This window comes from Desmodus rotundus, chromosome 5 (genome assembly GCF_022682495.2).
Source record: "Desmodus rotundus isolate HL8 chromosome 5, HLdesRot8A.1, whole genome shotgun sequence".
NCBI classification, from domain to species: domain Eukaryota; kingdom Metazoa; phylum Chordata; class Mammalia; order Chiroptera; family Phyllostomidae; genus Desmodus; species Desmodus rotundus.
Genome location: NC_071391.1, coordinates 20,537,586 through 20,549,780, shown reverse-complemented (window position 1 = coordinate 20,549,780; position 12,195 = coordinate 20,537,586). Strand labels below are relative to the sequence as shown.

General features: G+C 49.6%; 1 protein-coding gene across 2 annotated transcripts; it reads right to left on the bottom strand.

The window, feature by feature from the left end:
- Positions 1-1,297: 1,297 nt before the first annotated feature.
- COMMD9 (COMM domain containing 9) lies at positions 1,298-10,678 on the bottom strand. Of its 2 annotated transcripts, XM_053925410.1 has the most exons (6): positions 10,520-10,678; positions 8,444-8,569; positions 6,498-6,637; positions 4,458-4,492; positions 3,514-3,617; positions 1,298-2,051 (listed from the first exon to the last, which is right to left on the bottom strand). In XM_053925410.1, the coding sequence occupies exons 1-6, from the start codon at positions 10,568-10,570 to the stop codon at positions 1,911-1,913; spliced, it is 597 nt and encodes a 198-aa protein (XP_053781385.1). In that variant the 5' UTR covers positions 10,571-10,678; the 3' UTR covers positions 1,298-1,910. The 2 variants fall into 2 exon arrangements, with proteins under 2 accessions (XP_053781385.1, XP_053781386.1); XM_053925411.1 differs by lacking the exon at positions 4,458-4,492.
- Positions 10,679-12,195: the final 1,517 nt, after the last annotated feature.

Below are 12,195 nucleotides of genomic sequence, written 5' to 3'. Positions count from 1 at the left end.
GCATGTGGGGAAAAGGGCAGCAATCATTGACTGAGTTTTCCAGTCAGTGGACGCCTTCTCCACGTCGTGTTCCCAGATGGTCTGTTCAGTGGATCTGCCTAAAGGAACGTCCAGGTCCCCAGACACCCACGCTGGGCCCCCTGCTTCAAGCTAGTCTTTTACAGAGGCCCACAGGATGAGATCTGAAGATCTTTGTGGGTCATAGGGAATAGAAGAAAAACAGAGGGGAACGAACTCAAGACAAGGCTCTCAACCTGGAATAGCGGGCTGCCTTCCCTGGTCCATGAACTTGTCACGGAACATAAAGAACAATGTTCATTTCCTGCAGAAAGGATCCACAGCTCTCACCAGTCTCCATGACCCCCAAAGGGTTAAACACTGCCATTTCAGCAGGAGGCAGCTCAGCTTCCAGGTGCTGGAAGACAGAGGAGCCTGGGACTTCCCCCTGGACTTTCCTGGTGTCTCACCAGGTGGACAGAATTCTCATCTCTACCTCAGTTCCCGTATTTTCCAAAGGGAGCTAGTCAGAGAACTCCACGTCCCTTGCAGAGTCCTGTGTGGCAGAGAAATCTGGGCCCAGGTCCCAATAAGGCCATTTACCGGCAGGTGACTTAACTCAAGGAGGGGACTCCCTCATGAACAGGGGAAGGAGAACCACACTGTCACAGCAGCCCAGTTTCGGTAGATGAGCCAATGAATGCAGAGCGCTTTCTACTTTCCTTCCACTAACAATGAAAGCCACCACCACTGAGCCCTTCTTATTTGCCATAACAGTGTTAAGTGCTTTTAGGTATGTTATATCATTTAATTTTCACAAAAGGCCTACAGAGTAGGTAATATTATTATCCCCATTTAATTAAAGAGTTGGGGAGGTGTGAGAATTGAGGCTCAGAGGTAGAGCCCTTACCCCTGAGCAGTAGAGCTGGCTTCCACCCCTGGCTGCCTGACTTGAGTCTATCCCCTTAGCCCAGGCTTCTCTTCCACCCGTCCCTCCCCTCCCCCAATGCCCCCACCACTTGAGGCCACTCAAGAGAGCAGGCTGTGGGTCTGGATGGGGACAGGGGAGCCTTACACACTGAGTTCCTGACATGTCAGGCATGGGACAGGGATGATCTTGTTTGGCCAGACTTGAAGCTTTGGTCTGTCATAGCTCCTATGATGAGCACATACTGTCAACCTTGCTTTTGCTCCCCATGAGACGCAGGGAAGGTGGGATCACCCTTACGAAGGACAGGCAGCACCAGCCTAAGGCAACAGTCTCAGGCAGAGGGCGAAGCTAGGAGGAGCATGACCAGAATCACATTTTCGGAACTGCTATTTATTCCCAGTCCCTCCACGTCTTCACCCTGGAGGGGCTGCATTTATCAAGGGTCCCCAGATTCACGAAGAAGGAAAGTAGCCCCCCCTTCAGACTTCCTGTGCTGACAGGTCCAGCAGGGCTGAGAGAGCTGGGAAGGCTCTGGACTCAGGGTGGGTGGGCTCGCTGCAGTGACTGCTCCGTGGGGTCTGCGCAGTTTCTCTGACAGAGAAGCAGGAGCCGCTGGCGTCGCCCACCTGCTCCCTCCACGACGAGCTCCAGGGCTGGAAAGGAACTTATTAGACGAGCTCTCTAAGCAGACATGCCGAGGCAGCAGACACAGCAAAGGCTCCCTCACCGGCCACCGCAGTAATTACTGCAGCAGGAGCATTCTAAAGATGGAGGCTTCTGCTCACCGGTGTCAGAAAGAGGATGGAGAAGGTAAGCGAGAACCACGTGGGGGCGTGGCTGCTGCTTCCCAGGGCAGCTGCGTTCTGGATGGCAGCCCCTCTCCCAACCCACCACCCTGTCTCCTGTCAGCCGCAGCTGCCGCAGACGGGGCAGCCCGCCTGGTGTCGCGAGGTGCTCCACAGCTGACAGCAGCTGGCTGGAGTCATTTGTTGGCCATGGCAGAGAGCTGGTCTCGGATACGGCCCAGTCCATCCAACATAGTGTCCAGCGTCTCCTTACTCAGCTCCATGGTGACAGCTGAGACGAAGGGTTTGTCCCCACACAGGCTGGGATCTTCTTGGACCTGAAAAGGGAACATGGCCCCAAAGTCAAAGTCACCTCACTCCCAAACGCCCTGTAGGTGAGCCCTGGACGCGGGAGCCCCACCCTGTTCAGGGAACCTTTGAAGAGAGGCTCCTTGCTCAGAGCTACAGACAGACAGTCCTAGCCCTGGCATCACTTAGCAACAAGTACCCAGGGTGGGTATCAGAGAAGCCGAGGCTCCCGCCCACCTGCCCCGAGTGGCAGTCAAGTGAGGAAACACCACAGGCTCATATTGGCAGTTTACGCAGGGGGCGCTAGGGGTGCAGAAGAATCCAGTGGGATACAGGTAAAATACAGGCGGGGGCTAAACTAGGGTTATGAAGAACTCTGTACCAACCTGTGCTGGAGTATGGCAAGTAGACTATAAAATGTGTAAATAATGAAGGCTGGCAATTTGGGCACTTACTAGATTCCACCTAAGTGCACTGTGACATTCTTTTGAGTTAGTAAGGCTTTGCAATAATAGCCATACGAGCCACTGCAAACCTACTTCTGCCCACCCCTGTATTCTAACTTCTACTTATATCTCTTTTAAAAAGTGAGCTTTACTAACATTTAATAACTTAGAGGTACCCTTACATTTTCATTTCCTTGCAAGTGCGGAGTTTCTGAGTGTCCGGTTGAGTAAACACAGCTTGCCATTATGTAGCGTTAGCTAAATAAGTCCTTGGAATGGCAACGTGGCTTAAACAGATTCCTGAAGAGAACTGTAAAGTGGAGCCCTGGCCCGTGTGGCTCAGACGGTTGGGTGTCATCCCACAAAGCGCAAGGTCACTGGTTCGATTCCTGGTCAGGGTACATGCCTGGATTGTGGGTTCAGTCCCTGGGTCAGGGCATGCGAGAGGCAATCAATTGATGTTTCTCTCTCACATCCATGTTTCTTTCCTTCCCTTTCTCCCTCCCTTCCCCTCTTTCTAAAGATAAATAAAATCTTATTAAAAAAAAAAAAAGAACTGTAAAGTGAAGGTGACACCAAGAGCCTGGAAACAAGAAAATGAAGAAGTGACACGTCGCTAACCGCTAACGGGGACCAGCCGCGTGACACGCAGTGACGACCTCATCGCACTGCACGGGAAGGCGGCCAGCGCACAGCAAGCCCTCCAGAGGGCCATTTGGGACCTGAAAGCACGCTCTTGTTGTTAAAGCTAAACTTTCCCAAAGGGCATAAGGTAACCTCTAGGTATGGGCAAATAATTTTAAAATTTATGTTTTGCGCTTGCCTTATTATTTTAAAATTTCTACCCCAGGGTATGCTTTGTCTGCGTGAACACAGTAGCGCACGCATACCTTGCCAATAAATACTGTACTTGGGGGGAGCTCACTTTTTTATTTACGGAGTCAGAGATGCCCACACTTTGGAGACTGGTACTTTCGGTGGCCCGCAAGGGTGTAGAGTCAGTGCCGCCCCTGCTTCCCTCCCAGCGAGGCGACAGTGGACACACCTTCATCTGCAGCAGGCAGGTGGGGACGGCCATGCGGCTGATGCTGTCGGAGGCGGTTTTGATGTCCACTCTCCAGTCCAGGTCGACCAGGCGCGGCAGAGAGACTGTGGAGGGGACAGCTGGGCTCAGAGCTCACGCCGCCTGCATTTGCTCTGTGACCGGCGGCTCTGAGGGCTGTCTGTGTGCAGGGCATCCGAGCCCCACAGTGAGTCTCTGCGGGGGACAGATAGGCCGGGTCCACTGCTCCGGGCCACCTGCACTTAGCACTGATTCATGGCGGCAGCATCTCCAGGCCTCCGCCTGGACACCTGACCCCCCGATGTCAGGGCAGAAGGAGAAATGACACAGAGTAGAGAGGGCGAGGTTGTGGCCTGAGCCTTCGGAAATGTGTAGCTTCCGCAGTAGTGGAAAAAGCTTTTGTTCGCGGGACAAAAAGACTTGGCTTGAAGGTGGGTTCTACCTTGAAGGTGGGTTCAGTGTTTGACCTCTGAGCCTCTGATTCCTCATCTGTAAAATGGGGATAATCTTGGCTGAGCCGCTAGGGTTGCTGGGAGGACCACATGAGTTAACACAGGGAGAATTCTTCAGCATGGTGACTGCCTGTAAGTGCGCTGCGTGATCATTTATTAACCATCCACTTTCATCCAATCTTTCAAACTGATTTCAACTATGGCTTTTTCCTAATGGAAATGTCACTATTTTAAGTATTTCACTTCCTGCTTTGGATATTTCTGTTTATTTTTTTAAACAACGTGCTTATATTGTATTAAGTTTATAATCAGAAAAAATTTAAAGAGTGGAATCGAAAAGGAAAACAATACGCACTGTTCTGTTGGGATTAGGTTCACTCACTTTGATTTTTGGTTAAAAACTCTACCTGGCAGAATCAGACCTGGGCTGGGAAGGAGGGGTGAGGAGGAAAAGGCAGATTTCTTGACACTCACTCAGATTTGCTTGGGCTTCAGTCCTCCAAGTAGATCTGTTTCAGAGGGAAAGAGGAGGTAAAAATGATGGAAAGGGGATGAAGACAGCGTCTTTTGATGATGAGAGGGGGCCGTGGGCCTGGGCTCTGCTCCCCAACTCTGTGAGCTTCAAGCCTCCGACAGGCAAGGACCACGGAGGTAACCTCGTTCCAACGAGCAGTTGTTTGTTGTCTGCTCAGTAAAGCTCAGTGACTTTAAGGACACAAGTGCTATTTTCACAACGTAACAAAAGAGGAAAAGGCTCAATGCACCTTGTTGTGCCCGTCACTCTCAGAGACAAAACAAAGAAAAGGGCAACCTAGTCTCTTTTTATTGAGCACCTACTACACAATGCACTGAATCTTATTTTACTTTCTAAAGTTTATTTATTTTTAGAGAGAGGGGAAGGGAGGGAGAAGGAGAAGGAGAGAAATAGCTATGTGAGAGAGAAACATCAATCAGTTATCTCTTGTACGGGCCCCAACCAGGTCGGGTCCCGCAACCCAGGCCTGTGCCCGGACCGGGAACGAATAACCGGCAACCTTTCTCGCTTGGCCGGACACAACGCCCAGCTAACTGAGCCACATGGGTCAGGGCTGATGCACTACAGCTTACGCCAGACACACCCAAACAGGCCTGCCTAATGCCACAGCCAACAGCATCGCAATGAGAGAGGTGCCAGGCAGAGTCAGAATAAAATGTGGTCATGTACGAGGCGTTTCTTAATAGACAACAAAACCCTTTGTCAACAGGCATTCTCTGTTATTACTACTAGAGAGGTCTGTTCAAACCTGCCACTAGCGAGTAGTTCATCAAGTCTGATTAAATTGTATGTGTTTAAAAAGATTTGCCCAGCCAAGAAAATAGAGATAATTCACAAAAAAATAAAATTGACCAAAAAACTATGAAAAAGATGTTCGACATCACTGGTAGCAAAGACATACAAATCGACATGAGGTACTATTTGCCATATGTGAAATGGAAAAAATGTAAAAGAATAAATAAAAACTCCACCCTGGCTGGTGTGGCTCAATGGATTGAGAGCCAGCCTGTGAACCAGAAGGTCGCAGGTTTGATCCCCAGGCAGGGCACAGGCCTGGGTTGTGGGCCTGGTCCCCAGTTGGGGGATGTGAGGGACGACCGATCAACGTGTCTCTAGCACACTGAGGTTCCTCTCCCTCTCCCTCTCCCTCCCTTCTCCTCTCTCTAAAATAAATGAAATCTTAAAAAAAACAAAAACAAAAAACAACACTCCCTCGGTACTGGGGAAGGTTTGGGCAGGAAGGCCGGTCTATGTGTAACTCTGTAACGGGAGTCGGCCACCCAGACAGCACAGAGCCAAAGCCTCCACACGCCCACCGCCTATGACAAAGTGTTCACTGAAGTGAAAATGGCCAAGAGCACAGATGTCTAATACCTGGGAATGTCTTCACTAAATCATACGTAGTTTCTTTACGTAACGGGGTATAGTTAGCCATTAAAAATGTTACTGAAGGTGAATATTTATTGACCTGAAGTGCCATTAAGAATACTGTTAACTGCAATCATGTTATAAAACGGCATCATCGCGTTGTGTCAAAAACAACGCCACCCTCTCTCTACGCGTGGGAATGAAAAAGTCCAACAGGTCCTGAAAGGCTCTCCACTCAGGAGTTAATGCTGCTAAGGCCCTGGGTGGTAGGGTTAGGGTTTTCTTTTTGCTTACTTGTGTTTGCTTTTCAAGGATGAACTTATTGCCCTGACAGGTGTGGCTCAGGTGGTTGGGCATCGTCCTGCAAAGTGAAAGGTCACCAGTTCAGTTCCGGGTCAGGGCACACGCCTGGGTTGCAGGTTCAGTTCCCGGTTGGGGTGTGTATGAGAGGCGACTGATTTCATGTTTCTCTCCCTCTCTTTCTCCCTCCCTTCCCACTCTCTAAAAATAAAAACAATAAATTTTGTTTAGAAAAGGATGAACCCACTACTTCTAAAACAAGAGCAAACAACATAAGCCTTACAAGGAGCTCTCAAGAAACAAGCACTTACACGTGTTCCAGGATGATTTTCGTCAGCAGGTTTTTGAGGTGCTGGTGGAAATTTTCAGGGAAGAGAGCCAGAACCGCCTCGGGGGAGGCCAGGTCACGAAACACCACCAGCCTGGTGAGGCGGTGCAGAGCCTGGAGCAGCTGCAGGAGAGATGGGAGCCCTGGGCGCTGAGGGAAAGCGGGCGGGGGCCAGGGCTCTCCCCGCTGCCAGCCACGCACTGCTACAGCCGTCCAACACAGCCTCATAAGTCCTGAGGCCTCTGTCGCAGGTGCCGATGCCCACGTGCCTTAGTCTGTCCCTAAGCTCACCTGCTGCTTTAGAAAACAGATGCAGCCACCTGCCATAGGAAGCTGTCACCTTGCCAGAAACTCTGCTTTCGAGCGAAGAGTTACTGAGTACCGTTTCCTACCGCACAGAATCTGACCTTCAGTTAACTCTCTAGCCCCGCGATTTTCAACCAGTGTGCCGCAAGAAATTTTACAACATGCAATGCCTGACTATTTAGTCAGGGGCACCGACTTCTTTTTCCCTTAGATTGTCAAGTAAAAAGAATGTCAACAGTGAACACAATAGCCATCTGGTGTGCATGAATCCAAATTTTACCTACTTTTTGGTCAAATCTGCAAAAAATCTATGTTTAGTGTGCTGCAGAGTTTTAGCCATCAGTTTCTGTGCGGAGCTGCCCTGAGGGTGGCCGCACGCACCTGGCCAGACCCCGACGCTGTGCTGACTGAACTGTTACCGGGGTGCTGGCTCCTGCGGGGTTTGGGCCCCGAATCCAGAGTGGCAGGAGCGTCATGGACAAAGAGAACCAACAGCTCCAGGCTGGCTGTGTGGCCTGCCCTGTGGAAGAGGAGTGCCAGGACGCTGTGTCCCACCCTTTGATCTTCCAGGTGTGGCTGGGGTCGCTCTGTGGGTATCGCAATGCTTGGCTGAACCCAAGAGGACTCTCCGAAGGTAACCCTCTGCTTTAGGGCAGTCTCTGATGCCTCGGGAGGTTGTTCAGCAACAGACTGGCACAGCCAGAGGACAGGGGACATTAACCCCGCACTGAGGAGGAGTGGGAGTCAGTGGAGAAATGCCCTAGCCTCTCTGCCCTCCAGCGCACTGTTCTGGGGTGTGTCTCCCATGGCTTCTACCAGGCCCCTAAGGTTGAGCCCCAGCTGCCCACAGAAGTAACCGCTCACTAACACACACCCTGTTATTGGTTTGTCTCTCTTCCCTGTTTGATTTTCCCCACTTTCTCCTTTGTGGTTTCCAGAATCACCTCCCAAGTGATACCTGCACCCCAATCTTTGCCTCAGGGTTACATTTGGGGAACCCAAAGTAGTCTCCAACTCAGTTCGATTATCTTACTTCTGCCTTTCACTCTTCCACAGCTACCTTCGATGAACAAAGCTCCGGGTTTGAGAACAACAGCAACGGCAGCACGGGCCTGTCTGGATGCACTCCCGTGTCAGAGCGCTGCATCACCTGAGTCCCTCTACTCTTCCTCTCGGCCTGCAGCTGAGATCCTCCTTCTGGCCGCACATCCTCCCTCACAGCACTCCGGCCTTGGAGCTTCTGCCACTGACCCCCAAAGAGTTTGCCTGAGCTCTCCAACCGACAATTAGTGAGCATCGGCACGTGACAGGCTGGGAAAGAAAAGCAGGGAACCGCTGGCTTTTGGCCACACTTCCAGGTAACGAGTCTGAATAGGAAATGGTCGGGAGCCGATTCTGGGTGAGTTCTCCCATCCAAGCCTCATTTACAAGAAAATAAAGGTTCAAAACAAAGGTTTTTAAGTTCACTAACATTAAAAAAAAAAATCTATTTTAAGTTGCTTTAATATCAATAGACATTTATGGGGAAAAAGCTTCCTTGAACACAGCAATGGCTGAGAAGTTAAGAAAGAGACTAAGGAGTAGAGAGTCCAGTGGCCAAAGGTCATTTCTGACCACACTTACTTGCTCTGCCTCCTGCTGGGTCACAGACAGGCTGGAACACGTGACATCCAAGAGTTTTTTCGAGCCAAGGGCTGAACTGGTGAAGCTCTCTTGGCATAGCTGTCTGACGACATCTTTCGAGGAGGCCTAGAAATTAATTCACAGATGGAAAAGAAAAGAAACAGTCCGTGAAAACAGATGTCTTAGAACACAGCTGTGCATCTACATGGTGTCATAGTGTGACACCACTGAGACTCCAGATCTAAAGGTGTGTAGGACATCTCATGTCTGGGAAGATGGATTCGGAGTACTTTTCCTCATTCTTCCTGTTAAGCACAACGAACTTCCCTGGGCACCGGATAGAGAACACACGCAAGGTGACTCTGAAAGGGGCAGAGGAGAAGACAGCCCTGCTGCCGACCCCATGACCAGGGAATGGCATGGTGGTGCGTTCCCCGGGTTTTCCTTTTGTTTCCGTATCTCAGACTTTGAGCGAAGAAGAGGGCCACCGAGAATGCCAATGGGTGCAGAAAGAAAAAAGCTCCAACAAATACTTGCCCTCTAGCCAAGGGGCCAAGAAAAGGGCAGCCTAGTTAAACAGAAAACCTTAGACAGTAACTGCTCTACTCCCATCAGACACCGCAGAACGAACCATGGCCCCACCCTCACCCAGCGGGGTCACTTCACTCATGAATACATCCAACAGCTATGTATTAAGCACAAGCTGTGTGTCGGGTGTCAGGGGTACGCTCGTTGGCGTTGGCGATACATTTGTGAATAACATTAGATGCCTTTAGCGGTGAAGATAAGAAAGAAAACGGGGGAGGAGGTTAAAACAACAGAGGGACCATGGCATGGACCAATGAGGAATGTGGTGCCATGAATGAGGAACTTGTGCCCCACGTGACTGCTGAGCATAATTAACTTTACTCTCTTCGTCTGGTGTGTTTGAAAAGAAGTCTCTCGTGGATCTTAGTCTTGTGAGAAAGACAGACAAGTAGATGCATAATGGCAGCGAGTGACAAGAACTGCAAAGGAAAATGAAGCCGCCCCTTCCTAAAGGAGAGGCCAGAAGTTAAGCAAATAATGCCAATTCATCATTTCATTTGATTCTTACAAAGACCTGTGAAGTACGTCCCTTCCGACCTTACAAATGATCTTTCTTGCATCCGATCTTTCAAATGATGATCAGGAGAATTTGGGGCCCTTATATAGGTCAAACTGATGGGAGACTCAAGTGTTGGAAAATTTGTAGTCTCAGGTAATAGCTAATACGCTTAGTAATCGATGTCTGTAAAAAGCTAATGTTCCAGGAACTGAAGATATAACCCACCCCGGCTCCAGGAGACCTTAAGCAGCTCCACCTTTGTGCCCCAGGAGGTCTGCAGCCCTCAAGACGGTGTCTGAGCCTTTGTTCTCCAGGGTGAGCCGTCCACCCCCTAGGGCACAGATGAAAGACTGCTGCCGCTTTTATCTGATTAACTTTGTCCCTGAATTCCAAACCCCTCACCTACACTTTTCTTCTCTGTACAAAAAGGGTGGGTTTAAAACGGAATTATAGATCGTCTGTGAGCGTACAAACCCACTGTCTTCTCAGATCCAGGGCCATCTGAATAGAGCCCATAAAGATTCAATACCCGCCTCTGCTTACTGGCTCTGGTACCCGACAGGCTGCAAGAACACGGGCTTTTCCGGTGTCAAAAGCAAGTACAGAAAGCTCAGGACTGTGGAGAACAAAGAATGTGCACTTCACTCGGGGCTGGGCGCTTGCAGAGAGAATTTCTCCACCACCCAGCGGATTGCACAGGGGCTGCTGGATGCAATCTGAACTGGCCACGTGGATCCAGCAATTACCACCGATCAGGAAAACCAGCAGCGCCTTCACAATCATTATCTTATTTGTTCTCCCACCATTGTCAGGCCCGTAATAACTTTATTCTTTCTTTTAAAAAGCTCACAAAGAGGCAACGACTTGCCCAGGGCCACAGAGAGGCAGTGGCAGAGTCGAGGCTCCAAATCAAGGTCCCCAATTCCAAATCCATCTAAAATCCCGGGGGCCAAAGGGCCGCCTCACGCTGTCCGCACACTCTAATTTACCTTCAGCAGGCTCTGGAGTGCTGCAAAGTTTTCCGCGGTCAACGCAGCCATCTTTCCCAGGTCATGTGACCGCTTCCCTGAGGAAGTGCGACCGCGTGGTCCCTGCGGCCGCGTGGGGCAGGCTGGGGGCTGTAGTCCTCTAGGGTGGCGGAACCTGCCCGGGGCTGGGGGCCCTGCGAAACGGGGAGGAGCCCAGTGGGGCGCGACCGCTGGAGGTTCCGTCTGGCGCCTTTAGGGCTGTGGGATCGGAGGACGTGGGCATGGTATGATTTTCGGGGGAGGAAATGACTTAGCTTGTTTTACTTACCAAGTCAGGAAAAACCCCGATTTTTTCCCTGACCCAGGTGGATGGGCTGGCTGATTTGAGGAATGCGCTTGCATTGGCAGAAGCCTTGGAAACGTAGCTACCTACCTGCTTGGAATTAAAATGTGGCTGTGCATTCGGAATTCTTGGAATTTACCCCTCCCCCCATTTCGGGGAATGTAAAATTGCTTTCATGTGTAGTTTCTTTCTGCGGGGGGTAGATAGGAGCTGGTACTATTTGCCTTACCCGGACGGGGAAACTGAATCACTTAAAGTTTTTAGTGACTTTCCCATAGTCCTAGGGGAGATCTTTCTGAAGAGCCGGTGAAGAAGAATTTAGGAGAGGGGGGTAGGGATGGAATCGAGTGAAAAAAGTGAAAGGATTAAGCAGTACAAACTGGTAGTTACAGAATAGTCAGATGTAGATTACAGCATAGGGAATAGAGTCAATAATATCGAGATAACTATGAATGGAGCCAGGTGGGTACTTGAAACATCGGTGGACCATGTAAAGTAGATGAGGTTTTTAATCACTGTTATGTATCTGAAACTAATACAGAAGAATTTTGAATATAAACTGTAATTGAAAAATAAAAAATAAATTAAAATAGATACTACCTTCTAGGTTCCTGTCGTACTTTGGGGGGATTCATGGAAATGATTTTATTCGTTTATTCAACAAGATAGTTACAGCGAATGTGGCAGCTGGGTTTTGGGAGGCAGTGCAGGACTCTGAGTTTTTAAGGAAACACCTGTCTCCTTTGCACCCCAAACCCACAGTCTCTGTCATTTCCCTCATCCACGTTTAGTATCTGATTGACTCACTGTTTTTTCCACCCCCATTTCATTAGCAAAATTGGGCTCAAAATTTTAGCTTGATAAGTTCATGCTCAAGAAAGAATGCCTAATTGTGAAATTTCAGGAACTGGTGAACTAGTAAAGGACATTTTTTCCAATGCTTCCTACTTCTTTCCCTCTTCCGTCTGTCTCTCCTGTTCTCTGCTGGGGTGTTGTCCAGGCCCAGGAAAATAAAACCAGGTTGTCTCAGGACGAACCCATACCTGGACTAGATTTTAGAGCCACATTGAAATGGAGTCCTGAGTCCACCTCTGTTTCTTGGCCTCTCCTCTTATCTTCTCCAAGGGTCCACATGGCTTGATTCTTATTTTTCTGCCATGAGCCACTGTAAGCTCTAGGTTTAATGCCTGCCTATATCCAGAGGGGCCAGCCTGTGCCTTGAATGAATTGCATGTATGCTCGATCAACAACATCCAAAAAGTGGTTAGACTAAGATTAATTTCTGTGATTTGTTTGTCGGGGGCATTGCCTTACTATTTGCAAGATGTGCCTTCTTGTCTGATTTTAGAGAAGT

Coding starts and splice junctions, on each gene's coding strand:
- COMMD9 (XM_053925410.1), bottom strand. CDS start 10,570: ATGGCTGCGTTGACCGCGGAAAACTTTGCAGCACTCCAGAGCCTGCTG. Junction 8,570..10,519: donor CACTCCAGAGCCTGCTGAAG/GTAAATTAGAGT, acceptor ATTAATTTCTAG/GCCTCCTCGAAAGATGTCGT. Junction 6,638..8,443: donor CCCAGCAGGAGGCAGAGCAA/GTAAGTGTGGTC, acceptor TCTCTCCTGCAG/CTGCTCCAGGCTCTGCACCG.